Source organism: Bos javanicus, chromosome 20 (genome assembly GCF_032452875.1).
Source record: "Bos javanicus breed banteng chromosome 20, ARS-OSU_banteng_1.0, whole genome shotgun sequence".
In the NCBI taxonomy this organism is placed as follows: Eukaryota; Metazoa; Chordata; class Mammalia; order Artiodactyla; family Bovidae; genus Bos; species Bos javanicus.
This window is the reverse complement of record NC_083887.1, coordinates 24,208,506-24,225,813: the sequence shown is the minus strand read 5'-3', so window position 1 is coordinate 24,225,813 and position 17,308 is coordinate 24,208,506. Positions and strand designations below refer to the sequence as shown.

The 17,308-nt window shown below is 42.5% G+C and overlaps 1 protein-coding gene across 4 annotated transcripts in view; it reads left to right on the top strand.

The window, feature by feature from the left end:
* The window catches only part of LOC133233590 (uncharacterized), a 36,966-nt gene that overhangs the window by 7,909 nt on the left and 11,749 nt on the right, over positions 1-17,308 (top strand). The window contains exons 2-4 of one of the 4 annotated variants that reach the window (XM_061393539.1): positions 2,943-3,025; positions 5,172-5,283; positions 5,743-15,805. In XM_061393539.1, coding sequence (XP_061249523.1) covers positions 14,410-15,375 — 966 coding nt within the window. In that variant the 5' untranslated portion in view covers positions 2,943-3,025; positions 5,172-5,283; positions 5,743-14,409 and the 3' untranslated portion in view covers positions 15,376-15,805. The other 3 variants (XM_061393540.1, XR_009731768.1, XR_009731769.1) reach the window with 3 other exon arrangements.

The window sequence follows — 17,308 nt, the reverse complement described above, 5'->3', positions numbered from 1 at the left end:
GACATTTCTCCCAGCTATGTTGATTCTAGCTGCATTCCTAAGAAGCCCCCAATTGTTGACAGGGCTTCCAGGTCTTGAACTTCACTTTGAGTAGCAAATGAATATGGACAATTCTAAGGCTGCTATTTTATGGTTACGAACTATCTGGTGAGAACAACCACCTAATTGCCTTATGCTGAGGATCAGCACTACAGAGTTAGAGGTGGCTTTTTAGTTAAACTCCATATCTAACAGTTGCAAAGCAGAAATGTTTATATGTATATATTTATATATATATATGTTTTTTTCTTTTTTAAGAAATTTATTTTTAATTGAAGGATAATTTACAATATTGTGTTGGTTTCCACCACACATCAACATGTATTAGCCATAGGTATATATGTCCCATCCATCCCCATCCCACCCCTCTAGGTTGTCACAGAGCCCAATTTGAGTTCCCTGAGTCACACAGCAAGTTCCCACTGACTGCCTATATTACATATGGTAGTGTATATGTTTAATATATTTTTGAAGTCTAGTCCTCCTCTCCATTTTTTCTTGGTGTTCCAACCTCCCCAACCCTAATCCCACTTTTTTAAAAAAAATATATCATTTCACGACATTTGTGGCAAACAGAGAAAAGGACAGTGTTTCCAGAATCAAAGTTGAAAGCATGAGGAAACTTCAATAAAAACATTTTGAGGAGGGTAAAAATGTGTTTTCTGATAAACTTTAAATGATGCTTTTGGAGACTGGGGACGGGGCACTGATGAGTATTTTAGAGAAAACTGGGTAGTTGATGAAACATCTTAATAACACATGACATTAAACACCAAGAACGCATGTCCTGTTATCTGATTCAGAAAGTGTGTTCTGACCCAAATATTTGAAATAGTGGTTGTCTCAGAACACCCATTGCAAAAGGTCCCTGTAAGGTTAGTTTCATAGAAGCTGTGAAAAAAAAAAAAAAAAAAAAAAGCTTTTTTATGAAAAAAGCTTTCATAGAAGCTTTCCCCAGGGGTAGAGGGTGGAAATGCACTGTTCTGTATACAGGCTCCCAGACACATATAGTCACACACACACACACACACACACACATACACACTCTACACTACACACACATACAGCACACTTACACAAAACACCATATAGTTGCACATTTTAAACTGGCAGAAAACTAAAATACTGATCAAAGAATGTCTTCTAATAGAAGCTTCATTTGCTTCCTCACAAAATTGTTAAATCTCTCTTTAGCCCTTTCTCCTGACACCCCAAGTGACCCTGTGTGCCGCCAAGTACCCCAGGCTTCCTTCTGAAAACCTAGACTTGGCTGATGATCCCTGGCAGACTGAGCGGCCAGGGCCAGTTTGCATGCCCACCGTCCCGCTGGCAGCCCTCCGCAGCAGCACTGCAGGAAAAGGCCAGCAGTACAGCTGCACCTCTCCCCCTGCTTTGAGTTTTGTGGGTCTCTGGGCCAGGATTTGGTATTCAAGCTAGTAGGCCCAGGGCATCTTGTGGGGACAAAACCATCCCATAAAAGCTGAGCTGTCTCCAGTCACCACCAAGACAGATCAGAATGTAAGTCATCTGCTCTTTGGCAGTTTTTGTTTAAGTTGCTAAGTCATGTCCAACTATTTGCAACCACTTGGACTGTAGCTCACCAGGCTCCTCTGTCCATGGGGATTCTCCAGGCAAGAATACAGGAGTGGGTTGCCATTTCCTTCTCCAGGGAACCTTCCCCACCCAGGGGTTAAACTTTCATCTCCTGCACTGGCAGGTGAATTCTTTACCACTCAGCCACTAGGAAAGCTGTTATGTAATGATTACTGACACATCCCGCTGGTTTTATCAGCTTCTCAATAATAATGTTGGATCTGACCCACAGGGTGAAATGACCTGGGCCCACATTGCTGAGGGTAGCAGCTCTTAGTCTTTTGATGTGATTCTTGACTGTCTGTCTTTGAATTCCAGCCCACATGTTGGGGGGAAACAATCTTCTGAGCTCAGAGACCCTCTTGTCCCCAAAAGGTGACAACTGTACTGCAGTAACATGTCAAGAGATATTAGTATCCCAACCCTGCATTTTGGGGAGTGATTTGCACAGTGTTTGCTGCAGGGGTGGGGTGGGGAGAGGGTGAATAGGTCTCAACTGGAAACTGTTCACCCTAGGGTTCAGACATGCCTAGACATATCCAGGGAACTTAAACAAAATTGCAAGGAATATCTGGCACATTTTCTTCTCTCCTTCCTTTGCATGAGAGACAAGAACAATTTGGGGTGACTCATGTTATTTGGCTTAACTACAATATATCAGGGTCAAGGGTAGGAAAGGAACTATTTTGAACACAGAAGTGTTGTTTTCACTCAGATTGTCCCATGAGACTAAAGTCCCTGTGAATTCTGACCCGTGTGCTGCGGGGAAGAGCCCTGGGGCCACGATGCATGTAGACTTGTTTGGGAGTCTAGGGCAGCACAGTGTGGGTAGGAGGCTGGGAGCCTTGTGCTGGCGTTTATTAAATGTGTGACACAGAATTCATGTACCTAGATCCTGACACATGGGAAGTGCCCAGTTAAATACTGTTTTTAGTATCATTTTTCCCCCTATCTTCACAATCACCCCATGAGATGGATATATTATTCTCATTTTACAGATTGCAGCAAAGTTAAGACATGCCTGGTGGCTCAGCAGTAAAGAATTTACCTGCAATGCAGGAGATGTGGGTTTGATTCCCCAGATGGGGAAGATCCCCTGAAGATAGAAATGGCAACCTACTCCAGTATTCTTGCCTGGGAAACCCCATGAACAGAGGAGCCTGGTGGCCACAGTCCATGGGGTTGCAAAAGAGTTGGATATGACCTAGCAACTAAACAACAACAACAGCAAGAGGTTAGGCAATGCTCCCACATGATACACTTGATGTGTGCAGAAAAAGATGCTAATTTCTATGCTCCTATCCATCAAGGCAAATTCTGTGGAACTCATAGCAACCTGAACAGTGAACTTTGTTCATCAACGGATTCAAATACATCAAATGGGCTGAAACAGGTATGTGGTCAAGCCAACCAAGGCTGGGAAATACTACCTCTATTCTGGGTGGTCGTAGTCCGGTGATAAATCCAGGGAAATGGAAAAGAAGAGAAAGTGGATGGTGGGGGAAATAGGCAACGTGCCATATAGCCTGAAATAGGATCCTGCCCTCTCTAAGTGCAAAACTAAAGTAAACTTTGGCTTCTCTCTCAGAAGCAAAAGTTGAACAGCTAGAGACCAAAAGTGACCATGAAGAATTCTGTTGGCCTCAAGAAATGTATTTGTATTGTTTAAATATTCCTCTTATTTTCAGTCTTTCCTTTGCAAAAAGTTTAAAATTGATTCTAGAGATAAAACACCAAATGAAATGGAAAATTGTATTTTACAGTAAATCAAGTGGAAACTAATCTCATATCCTAGACCTTTTGTTCTTTTTCTTCTCATTTTTCAAGCAAACTATGAGAAATGGATTGTGTAACTTTGCGGGACTTATTTATTGTTAAACCAGGAAATTCTTGCAAAACTACAGTATTTAAAGGAAGAACATATTACACAAATGCTAAAAAATGAGTATGAAAACATTTCTATTGGGAAGGTAAAATTATGGGAAAGAATGTTTGAGATTTTTAGAGATTTAGGTCAGCATTTAAATAAACATGTTTGTCATGATCTCTTTCCTCTCCAAGTGGGAATCCTTCATCTCTTACTCTAATTTCCCACTGTCCTAAAATGTTTTACCCAATATATTAGTAAGTGTGCCATCTATTTTCTGCTATGAGTCAAATTATACAGGGGGTTGTTTATTCTCCCATAAATCTTCCTTAGGGTCTAGAGGCATTGACATTCACAAATGGGAATAACTGCCCTGGAGTTACTCCTTCGAGACGTTGTGCCACATAGCTGTCCCTTCTATTGCTGTCATCTATTGGGGTCACAAAGAGTCGGACACGACTGAGCGACTGAACTGAACTGAACTGATTAACCCCCTGGTTCCCTCCCAGGTTTCACTGACATCTTCAGCATGTAGCTCATTGTCCTTCCAGCACCAGTCTGGTGTTAGTGACCTCATCCTTGTTGATTTCAAGTGACCACATGGGCAACTCATCCTTCACCTTGCCGTCCATTTCCTGGAACTCCTCAAATACGGTGGCTGACACATTTGTTCCACTTAGTCCACATAATCCCACCACACACTGTGGCTCTTGTCATTTCTTATAATTGTTTTAACCCTGTTAACCTACTATCTCACCCTCAGACAGAACTTCTTATATTTTCAGCTATCTCTTCTCTTCACTCCCTGATCACCTGAACATCAGCCTCATGCAGATCATTAGTCCCTGGATCTCTTTAATCTTCTTCCAGTCTACTAGCACCTTCCTGGCCTCATTCTTAAACTGTTTAACCCCAATTCATCCAGCACCCTTTTACCCACACTCCAGAGTCCTCAAGCCCTGTCCTTCCACTGCCTTGTGTAGAAAATCTGAACAGGGTCACAATCCTCCCATGTGAGTGAGATGGGAAGGGAGTAGAATAAGTACAGATGTGTAAAAGAAACACACCAGGGGGACCAATTTGGAAATGATTGAACTTGTTCCTCTGAAGAAAGTGTTTGCTACCTGTATTGGATGTTAGCCCAGGAAAGGCGTGAACACAAGAGACAGTACCCAGGAAGACGATATGGGCCTTGCTTGGGCAATTCAAGAAGAGTGTGATAAGGGGACTGTTTCCAAAGTTGAGCAGAATACAGGGAAACCACAAGTGATAGCGAAGTGCTGTCAGCTAGCTACAAAGGGCACTTACTATCCTTTGGCCTGAAGGGGCTAAGGGAGGAAGTCCCATGTAGAGCCCCAGAGAAAAAGCTGTGTGAAGAGGGTCATAGCAAGGATTGCAGCCAGATGGCCCACAGGAACCCTACAGGGAAGAAGCAGGGAATGAATGCCTTGACCTCACTCTCCTCCCACCCTCCTCCTTCTTTGCTCAGGCTCTGCATCAGCTGAGCTAACCAGAAGTCAGAGGGTGAGATATATGGGCTCTTGATGTAGCCCATATATCTTATCCTCCCTGGGAACAGAGCAAGGAGGAGAGTCTATATGGAGGTACAAAATGGAAACTTCTCACAGTCACCAAAATCCTAATTGTCCACTTCTTCTCCCTCCTCATGCAGGCAATATTCATGGGGACTCAATATTATATTGTTAATTACCACTAGGCCGTATAACATAATGGATCTGAATAGCTAACACTCTTTGAGGACTTACCATGGGTTGTATACCTGAGTAAGTATGTTCCTAGATTGACTTATTTAATCTTTGCAACAATTCTGAGGTAAGTAAAATTAATTTTCAGAGGTTTATTCTTAAGAAAGAATAAAAGCTGAAAGGATAAAGGATAATTTGCCCAAGTTGCTTCTGAGATAAGTCAGTATTGAAGAAAAAATACTCAGAAAAATGCCTTAGCATATAGTAAGTGCTAGTGGACTTCTCTGATGGTTCAGTGGGTAAAGAATCCACCTGCAATGTAAGAGACACAGGAGACAGACGTTCAATCCCTGGGTCAGGAAGATCCTCTGGCGGAGGGCATGGCAACCCACTCCAGTATTCTTGCCTGGAGAATCCCATGGACAGAGGAGCCTGGTGGGCTACAGTCTATGGGGTTGCAAAGAGTCACACACAATTGAGCACATACACAGAAAAATTTGAGCTGTTATTATTAACATAAAACTATTCTCCTAATAGGTCTTCTCAGGTGGTTCCAGAGTTAAAGAACCCATCTGCCAATGCAGGAGACATAACAGACTTGATCCCTGAGTCTGGAAGATTCCCTGGAGGAAGGCATGGCAACTCACTCCAGTATTCTTTCCTGGAGAATCCCACGGACAGAGGAGCCTGGCAGGTTACAGTCCCCAGGATCACACAGAATCAGACACGACTAAAGCGACTTAGCCTGCCCAAATGCCTTCTCCTAATCACCCTCATCACAGCAGTTCTGTGAGAAGTATTGTTACGATCATTTTCATATGAAGAAAACAAAGCTCGAGCAGGCACATCACCTGCCCCAAGTCTTCTGACAGCAGCCGGGCTTGTTGTGCTGCATCACAGCTTTTGTTCATTGTTCACACTGCCCATCTGTGAGGCGAAGCTCATGGTCTCTTTTCCAGGCTAGTCTTTTGCCAGTCAGATACTGACAGACGAGCATCCTAGTTACATGTCTTTTATTCTCTCTGGAGTTATTCCCAAACTCTGAATGACGTTTTCAGAAAAAGTAAGATGGGTTTTTAGCCACAGAATGCTGTTGATATTTCCTTGATTTTGATTCTAATAGATGCTTAAATCTGCAACACTTGGAAGATTGTTGGTGGCGGGGGTGGGGGGGGCGGCAAACTTTGCTCTTTATTTTACTGGGAAAATGGTAAATATGCCCACTTGGCTCTGATCATAGTAGAAATGAAAAAAAATTTCAACCATGGCCAACCCTCCATAACCTAGATTCTACTTTCTAAGGTGAAATAAGATAATACAGAATGTTCACTCAGATTTGGCCCTTCCAGCCGCAAGAAACTTTCTAGCTGTTGGGACCCAGGACCTCTTGATTTAAAATGCATAGAATTCCTGCTTCTAAAGCCAGTCAAATCCAGCTGGGACATTTTGTTTAACCCTTAGCTAGCCAGGAGAAAACCAGTGCCAAGTCTGGTTCACAACAAGAGCATGCTTATTCTTTGTTGGTACCGACAGCAGGCCTGCTGGACTGTATAGAGATAAGTCTGATATATTTTGAACTCTGTCATCTTGGACAAGGTACTTAACCTTTGCTGGGTCTCAATTCCATTCATTCAACCACTTGTTCAAAGAACTTTTTGACATCTAATTAGATGATAATTATAGAAAGCCAGGTTAGAACCAAATGGAGCCTTTGAGCACAGCTATATAGTTTGTACAAGATGATGACAGAGGCTACAAGATGATGACAGAGGCTATTTCCAGATCTGTTGACAAGTGGGAGATTCCATTATTGAGACAGATTGGTAGGTTTCTGTCTTTCTATCACACAAATTCTCCTGGACCTGTTCTTGCTCCATCATGGCACTCTGAGTGGTGGGGGTGGTGGGGGGGTGGGGGGCGGGTGGGGAACAACAGTGATTAGTTTGCACAAGGTTTCATCTGCCTCCCGATTCCCACCCCCCTGGTCTCTCTGGGCTTTGAAACTTAGCAAGACTCTGACCACCTTCCTTGGAAGAAAAGCTATGACCAACCTAGACAGCATATTAAAAAGCAGAGACATTATTTTGCTAACAAAGTTCTGTCTAGTCAAGGCTATGGTTTTTCTAGTAGTCGTGTATGGATGTGAGAGTTGGACTATAAAGAAAACTGAGCACTGAAGAATTGATGCTTTTGAACTGTGGTGTTGGAGAAGACTCTTGAGAGTCTCTTGGACTGCAAGGAGATCCAACCAGTCCGTTCTAAAGGAGATCAGTCCTGGGTGTTCATTGGAAGGACTGATGCTGAAGCTGAAACTCCAATACTTTGGCCACCTGATGCGAAGAACTGACTCACTGGAAAAGACCCTGATGCTGGGAAAGATTGATGGTGGGAGGAGAAGGGGATGACAGAGGATGAGATTGTTGGATGGCATCACCAATTCTATGGACATGAATTTGAGTAAGCTCTAGGAGTTGGTTATGGATAGGGAAGACTGGCGTGCTGCTGTCCACAGGGCCACAAAGAGTTGGACACAACTGAGTGACTGAACTGAACTGACTGAACTGACCACCCTCCATCATCTCTTCTACTTGCTTGCTAAACATCTCCATAGCAAAATCCCTTCTTCTCAGCAAAGCAAAAGTCAAATGGCAGCTGAGCCAAAACAGTTTGAAGGTACAAGCAAAACCCCATCTCCTTATTCTTTGAATGGCTCATCCCTCTAAACTAAGATACTTCATAACAGATGCTGCTGCTAAGTTGCTTCAGTCGTGTCCGACTCTGTGCGACCCCATGGACTGCAGCCTACCAGGCTTCTCCATCCATGGGATTCTCCAGGCAAGAACACTGGAGTGGGTTGCCATTTCCTTCTCCTCATAACAGATGAATTTTCATTAAAGCATTAACATATTTCTCAAGGGATGTAGAATGTCAATAGGACATCTGAAATGGGGTTCAGAATTAAGAGCTCTGCATGCAACTGAATCTGCTTCAAATTATACTCTGCAAAAGACAAAAATATAGCCCTATGTGTCTAAAAATATTTCTTAGTAGTTGGCCAAAAATGCATTTATTCTTGGATTCATAAAAATGCAGGCCATGTGAAATATGTGGGGGGCATGCACTCTCAAAAAAACCGACCAAAGAAAGAGAACAAAAAGTTAAAATAAACTTTGAAAATCCTTTAGTGAAGGGAAAGAGAGAAGGTGGAAATGGTAAGGCACTGGGGTATGACTGGAAAGAGGAACGGTGAAGATTTGCCCTTGGGGAAGATGACATGTCTGAGGACCCGACTCCCCCTACCCCTCAACTCTCCCCCATACACCCCAGGAAGGTCCTGAGCAGCTGTAGGCCAAGCTCCCCACTCTCATCACTTAGGGGAGACTAGAAAAGCCAGAGTGGAGGGCCCATAACAACCCCAAATATTAGCATTGTGATCAGCATAGTACTTTTCAAAGCATCTAGGATTTGGAACCAGCTTTTTTTTTTTTTTTTTTGCCTCCAATCCAGAGTAAGTCTGACTCTAGGTGAGTGATCACACCATCATGGCTATCCAGGTCATTAAGACCTTTTTTGTACAGTTCTTCAATGTATTCTTGCCACCTCTTCTGCTTCTGTTAGGTCCTTGCCATTTCTGTCCTTGCCATCTTTGCATGAAATATTCCCTTGGCATCTCTCATTTTCTTGAAGAGATCTCTAGTCTTTCCCATCCTATTGTTTTGCTCTATTTCTTTTCATCGTTCACTTAAGAAGGCTTTCTTATCTCTCCTTGCTATTCTCTGGAACAGTGCATTCAGTTGGGTATATCTTTCCCTTCCTCCTCTGCCTTTCACCTCTCTTCTTTTCTCAGTTATTTTTAAGGCCTCCATACTGGGGATGATTTTAGGTGTGGTCACTCACCTAGAGCCAGACATCCTGAGTGTGAAATCAAATGGGCCTTAGGAAGCATTACCACAAATAAAGCTAATGGAGGTGATGGAATTCCAGCTGAGCTATTTCAAATCCTAAAAGATGATGCTGTTAAAGTGCTGCACTCAATATACCAGCAAACTTGGAAAACTCAGCAGTGGCCACAGGAGTCAAAAAAGTCAGTTTTCATTCCAATCCCATAGAAAGGCAATGCCAAAGAATGTTCAAATTACCCTACAATTGTACTCATTTCACATGCTAGCAAGATTATACTAAAAATTTTTCAAGCTAGGCTTCAGCAGTATGTGAATTGAGAAATTCCAGATGTACAAGCTGGATTTAGAAAAGGCAGAGGAACCAGAGATCAAATTGCCAACATCTGTTGGATTATAGAAAAAGCTGCTGCTGCTGCTAAGTCGCTTCAGTCATGTCCGACTCTCTGTGACCCCATAGACACCAGCTCACCAGGCTCCACCGTCCCTGGGATTCTCCAGGCAAGAACACTGGAGCGGGTTGCCATTTCCTTCTCCAATGCATGCAAGTGAAAAGTGAAAGTGAAGTCGCTCAGTCATGTGTGACTCTTTGCGACCCCATGGACTGCAGCCTACCAGGCTCCTCCGTCCATGGGATTTTCCAGGCAAGAGTCCTGGAGTGGGTTTGCATTGCCTTCTCCATAGAAAAAGCAAGGCAATTCAAAAAGAGATCTACTTCTGCTTCATTGATTACGCTAAAGCCTTTGACTGTGTGGATCACAACAAATTGTGGAATATTCTTAAAGAGATGCAAATACCAGACGACCTTACCTGGCTCCTGAGAAACCTGTATGCAGAACAAGAAGCAACAATTAGAACCGGACGTGGAATAATGGACTGGTTCCAAATTGGTAAAGAAGAATGTCAAAGCTGTATATTGTCACCCTGCTTATTTAACTTATATGCAGAATACATCATGTAAAATGCTGGGCTGGATGAAACTCAAGCTGGAATAAAGATTGCTAGGAGAAATATCAACAACCTCAGATATCTAGATGATAGCACATTAATGGCAGAAAGTGAAGAGGAACTAAAAAGCCTCTTAATGAAGGTGAAAGAGGGGAGTAAAAAAGCTGGCTTAAAACTCAACATTCAAAAAACTAAGATCACGGCACCCAGTTCCATCATTTCATGGCAAATAGATGGGAAAAAAGGAAAACAGTGATGGATATCACTTTCTTGGACTCCAAAATTGCTGTGGACTGTGACTGCAGGCACGAAATTAAAAGATGCTTGCTCCTTAGAAGAAAAGCTATGAGCAACCTGGATAGCATATTAAAAAGCAGAGACATTACTTTGCCAACAAAGGTTCATATAGTCAAAGCTATGGTTTTTCCAGTAGTCGTGTACTAACGTGAGAGCTGGACTGTAAAGAAGACTGAGCGCACAAGAATTGATGCTTTTAAACTGTGGTATTTGAGCAGACTATTAAGAGTCCCATGGACTGCAAGGAGATCAAACCTGTCAACTCTGAATATTCATTGGTAGGACAGATGTTGAAGCTGAAGCTCCAACACTTTGCCAACTGATGTGAAGAACAAAGAACTGACTCATTGGAAAAGACCCTGATGCTGGGAAAGATTGAGGGCAAGAGAAGAAGGAGGCGATAGAGAATGAGATGGTTGGATGGCATCACTGATTCAATGGATATGAGTTTGAGCAAGCTCACGGAGATAGTTAAGGACAGGGAAACCTGGTGTGCTGCAGTTTATGGGGTCGCAAAGAGTCAGACACAATTTGATGACTAAACAATAGCAGAAGAGAAAGTCAGTTTTTTACAAAATACAATAAGAAATAAATTGCTGAAAAATTAAATTAAAAGGACAATTAAAATTAGTCCCTATTTTTATTACTAGACTCAAAAACCACAAAACTACATTTCAAAATTATAAAAAGAATTTGACTGTGTAGATCACAACAAACTGTGGAAAATTCTTCAAGAGATGGGAATACCAGACCACATCCCTGCCTCCTGAGAAACCTCTATGCAGGTCAAGAAACAACAATTAGAATCAGACATGGAACAATGGATGGTTCAAAATTGGGAAAGGAGTGGGTCAAGGCTATACACTGTCATCCTGTTTATTTAACTTATATGAAGAGTGTATCATGCAAAATGTCAAGCTGGATGAGCACAAGCTGGAATCAAGATTGCTGGGAGAAATACCAATAACCTCATATATGCAGATGACACCACCCTTACGACAGAAAGTGAAGAGGAATTAGAGAGCTTCTGAAGAAGGTGAAAGAGAAGAGTGGAAAAGCTGGGCTTAAAATTCAACATTCAAAAAGATCATGGCATCCTGTCCCATCACTTCATGGCAAATAGATGGGGAAATAATGACAGACTTTATTTTCTTGGGTTCCAAAATTACTGGGGACCATGAATACAGCCATGAAATTAAAAGATGGTTGCTCCTTAGGAGAAAAGCAATGACAAACCTAGACAGCATATTAAAAAGCAAAGACGTTACTTTGCCAACAAAGGTCCGTCTAGTCAAAGCTATGGTTTTTCCAGTAGTCATGTATGGATGTGAGAGCTGGACAATAAAAAAGGCTGTGTGCTGAAGAATTGATGCTTTTGAACTGTGGTGCTGGAGAAGACTCTTGAGAGTCCCTTGGACTGCAAGGAGATCCAACCAGTCAGTCCTAAAGGAAATCATTCCTGAATATTCATTGGAAGGACTGATGCTGAAGCTGAAGCTCTAATACTTTGGCCACCTTTCCTTTTCCTCTAGGAAAGAAGGGAAAGAAGCAGATAAAAAGGTAGAAGGCCTAGAAGGGTAAGGTGCAGGCCAAGTCCCACAGGGAAGCTCTGGAGACAGTGTAGGTCCCACCTCAGAGTTGTCCTGATCAGGCATGAGGGAGCTGCAGTATTTATACCCCCATAGCTCAGTCACTGGTTACAGGCCTCCCTTGTTCCAATTTTCTATGTGCAGGTGAAGAAAACCCTGGCATCAGCTTGAGGGCTGCCTTCAACCAATGGTCCAGTTTCAGGCTGTTGGGATGAAAGCACCCAGACAGCCTGGCAGAGAAGAACAGTGAAGGACTCATGGGCTGGAATACTGACAGGGCCTCTTACACTAGAGCAGTAATTTCCAAACTTCTTTTTTACTACAATTTTTTAGTAGAAACAAAACTCTTCTTGGAAGTTCAGTAACTAATATTGATAAACAAAGAGTTGCAATGGTTGAAGAAAAGGAGAGTGGACCCTGTCTCCTCCTTAATCCTCACTCCCTCCCTCAGGCTCCAGGCTCCACAGACTTAGAGCTGCCTAGAAGGCTGTGATCATCTGCCTAGGGCTGCCAGAACAAAGCATCACAAAATGGGTAGGTTAAACAATATGCTGAACTGAAGCTCCGATACTTTGACCACCGAATATGAAGCGCCAACTCATTAGAAAAGATCCAGATGCTGGGAAAGATTGAAGGCAGGAGGAGAAGGGGATGACCGAGGACAAGATAGTTGAACAGCATCACCGACTCAATGGACATGAGTTTGAGCAGGCTCTGGGAGATGGTGATGGACAGGGAGGCCTGGCATGCTGCAGTCCATGGGGTTGCAAAGAGTTGGACACAACTCAGCAACTGAACAACAACAAAACAATATAAATGCAATCGCTCAGTGTTCTAGATGCTAAAAATCCAAAATCAAGGTGTCAACAGGATCAGTCTTTCTCTGAAGGCCCTAAAAGGAAGCACCTTCCTTGCCTCTCTCTAGCTTCTGGTGTTGCCAGCAATCCTGGGCACACCCCGATGTCTAAACGGCTGTGTCTTCACATTGTCTTCCTTGTGCACATGTGTGTGCTCGTTTCCTCTTCTCCTCTGTCCATGGGATTTTCCAGGCAATAGTACTGGAGTGGATTGCCATTTCCTTCTCCAGGGGATCTTCCTGACCCAGGGATCGAACCCGGGTCTCCCACATTGTAGACAGATGCTTAACCATCCAAGCCACCAAGGAAGTCCTCTTCTTAGAAGGACATGCTGGATTAGGGCCGATGCAAGAGGGCATCAGAGGGCAAACACACTGAAACCATACTCACAGAAAACTGGTCAATCTAATCACACTAGGACCACAGCCTTGTCTAACTCAATGAAACTAAGCCATGCCCGTGGGGCAACACAAGATGGGCGGGTCATGGTGGAGAGATCTGACAGAATGTGGTCCACTGGAGAAGGGAATGGCAAACCACTTCAGTATTCTTGCCTTGAGAACCCCATGAACAGTATGAAAAGGCAAAATGATAGGATACTGAAAGAGAAACTCCCCAGATCAGTAGGTGCCCAATATGCTACTGGAGATCAGTGGAGAAATAACTCCAGAAAGAATGAAGGGATGGAGCCAAAGCAAAAACAATACCCAGCTGTGGATGTGACTGGTGATAGAAGCAAGGTCCGATGCTGTAAAGAGCAATATTGCATAGGAACCTGGAATGTCAGGTCCATGAATCAAGGCAAATTGGAAGTGGTCAAACAAGAGATGTCAAGAGTAAATGTTGACATTCTAGGAATCAGCGAACTGAAATGGACTAGAATGGGTGAATTTTACTCAGACGACCATTATATCTACTACTGCAGGCAGGAATCCCTCAGAAGAAATGGAGTAGCCATCATGGTCAACAAAAGAGTCTGAAATGCAGTACTTGGATACAATCTCAAAAACGACAGAATGATCTCTGTTCATTTCCAAGGCAAACCATTCGCTATCACAGTAATCCAAGTCTATGCCCCGACCAGTAACACTGAAGAAGCTGAAGTTGAACGGTTCTATGAAGACCTATAAGACCTTTTAGAACTAACACCCCAAAAAGATGTCCTTTTCATTATAGGGGACTGGAATGCAAAAGTAGGAAGTCAAGAAACACCTGGAGTAACAGGCAAATTTGGCCTTGGATTACGGAATGAAGCAGGGCAAAGACTAAAAGAGTTTTGCCAAGAAAACACACTGGTCATAACAAACATCCTCTTCCAACAACACAAGAGAAGACTCTATACATGGACATCACCAGATGGTCAACACTGAAATCAGATTGATTATATTCTTTGCAGCCAAAGATGGAGAAGCTCTATACAGTCAGCAAAAACAAGACTGGGAGCTGACTGTGGCTCAGACCATGAACTCATTATTGCCAAATTCAGACTGAAACTGAAGAAAGTAGGGAAAACCACTAGACCATTCAGGTGTGACCTAAATCAAATCCCTTATGATTATACAGTAGAAGTGAGAAATAGATTTAAGGGTCTAGATCTGATAGATAGAGTGCCTGATGAACTATGGAATGAGGTTCATGACATTGTACAGGAGACAGGGATCAAGATCATCCCCATGGAAAAGAAATGCAAAAAAGCAAAATGGCTGTCTGGGGAGGCCTTATTCACAAATAGCTGTGAAAAGAAGAGAAGCAAAAAGCAAAGGAGCAAAGGAAAGATATAAGCATCTGAATGTAGAGTTTCAAAAAACAGCAAGAAGAGATAAGAAAGCCTTCTTCAGCAATCAATGCAAAGAAATAGAGGAAAACAACAGAATGGGAAAGACTAGAGATCTCTTCAAGAAAATTAGAGATACCAAGGGAACATTGCATGCAAAGATGGGCTCGATAAAGGACAGAAATGGTATGGACCTAACAGAAGCAGAAGATATTAAGAAGAGATGGAAAGAATACACAGAAGAACTGTACAAAAAAGATCTTCACAACCAAGATAATCACAATGGTGTGATCACTAACCTAGAGCCAGACATCCTGGAATGTGAAGTCAAGTGGGCCTTAGAAAGCATCACTACGAACAAAGCTAGTGGAGGTGATGGAATTCCAGTTGAGCTATTTCAAATCCTGAAAGATGATGCTGTGAAAGTGCTGCACTCAATATGCCAGCAAATTTGGAAAACTCAGCAGTGGCCACAGGACTGGGAAAGGTCAGTTTTCATTCCAATCCCAAAGAAAGGCAATGCCAAAGAATGCTCAAACTACCACACAATTGCACTCATCTCACATGCTAGTAAAGTAATGCTCAAAATTCTCCAAGCCAAGCTTCAGCAATATGTGAACCGTGAACTTCCTGATGTTCAAGCTAGTTTTAGAAAAGGCAGAGGAACCAGAGATCAAATTGCCAACATCCGCTGGATCATGGGAAAAGCAAGAGAGTTCCAGAAAAACATCTATTTCTGCTTTCTTGACTATGCCAAAGCCTTTGACTGTGTGGATCACAATAAACTGTGGGAAATTCTGAAATAGATGGGAATACCAGACCACCTGATCTGCTTCTTGAGAAATTTGTATGCAGGTCAGGAAGCAACAGTTAGAACTGGACATGGAACAACAGACTGGTTCCAAATAGGAAAAGGAGTACATCAAGGCTGTATATTGTCACCCTGCTTATTTAACTTCTATGCAGAGTACATCATGAGAAACGCTGGGCTGGAAGAAACACAAGCTGGAATCAAGATTGCCGGGAGAAATATCAATAACCTCAGATATGCAGATGACACCACCCTTATGGCAGAAAGTGAAGAGGAACTAAAAAGCCTCTTGATGAAAGTGAAAGTGGAGAGTGAAAAAGTTGGCTTAAAGCTCAACATTCCGAAAAGGAAGATCATTGCATCTAGTCCCATCACTTCATGGGAAATAGATGGGGAAACAGTGGAAACAGTGTCAGAATTTATTTTTGGGGCTCCACAATCACTGCAGATGGTGACTGCAGCCATGAAATTAAAAGATGCTTACTCCTTGGCAGGAAAGTTATGACCAACCTAGATAGCATATTGAAAAGCAGAGACATTACTTTGCCAACAAAGGTCCGCTAGTCAAGGCTATGGTTTTTCCAGTGGTCATGTATGGATGTGAGAGTTGGACTGTGAAGAAGGCTGAGTGCCAAAGAATTGATGCTTTTGAACTGTGGTGTTGGAGAAGCCTCTTGAGAGTCCCTTGGACTGCAAGGAGATCCAACCGTCCATTCTGAAGATCAGCCCTGGGTGTTATTTGGAAGGAATGATGCTAAAGCTGAAATTCCAGTACTTTGGCCACCTCATGTGAAGAGTTGACTCATTGGAAAAGACTCTGATGTGAGAGGGATTGGGGGCAAGAGGAGAAAGGGATGACAGAGGATGAGATGGCTGGATGGCATCAGTGACTTGATGGACATGAGTTTGAGTAACCTCTAGGAGTTGGTGATGGACAGGGAGGCCTGGCGTGCTGCGATTCACGGGGTCTCAAAGAGTTGGACACAACTGAGCGACTGATCTGATCTGATCTAATGACTTCATTTGAAGCATTAGGGGTTAACACATCAACATATGAATTTATTTATTTATTTTTTTAAACATATGAATTTAGAGAGACATAATTCTGCCCATAATAGACACTATTTCTAAAATCCTTCACATCATTAACCTTCAGTGTCCAGTGTTTCTGTATGAAGTGATTAAGTCTTCTTCAGTGGTATTTGCTGAAGTATTTTAAATGTTAAATTTCGGTGGCTTGAACACTGTTCCTCAGAGTTAGCATCCTTAGTGAATCCCAGGAGCACCGTCAGATAGCTACCTCATTTACATCCAACCCAATAGCCAAGGAAGAAGTCTAGCAGTCAATCATGTGGACTGGGAGAAGCCAAGCGTTATTCATTAACACTAGCAGTATCACAAGAGGCAAGGGGGCAAGAATCTCTTTCATCTCATATGATCTTTAAATCACCGGAGGAGGTGTTCAGGTAGTTTGGAGAGGATGTTATTTCCATCTTTCAGATGAGAAAACTGAAAGTCTGAGCATGGCTTCTCCAAGGCCACATTGGAACCACCCTCCACTACTTACTAGCCAAGCCTGGCACTTCTTTTTTTTTTTTTAACAAAACCAGCTTACTTTGTCTCTTCCAGTTAATAAGAAAAGGCCTTTTACAGAGAGAAGTCTGCAGTTAATGAGGGGAAAATGATATAATATTTTTGACTAAATCAAACATCCCTTTGGAGGAAAAGTAGTTTATATCTTTATATTTGGTTAAAGTGTAAATTGAAATTGCATGAACTTCAATAAGGCTTACCATATACCAAACACTATTCTAAGGGGTTTACACGTATTAATTCTTTTAATCCTCACAAAAGCCATTGGACTAGATACCATAATTATTCACATTTTATGGACGAGGAATTAGAGATGCAGAAAAGGACTAGTTTAC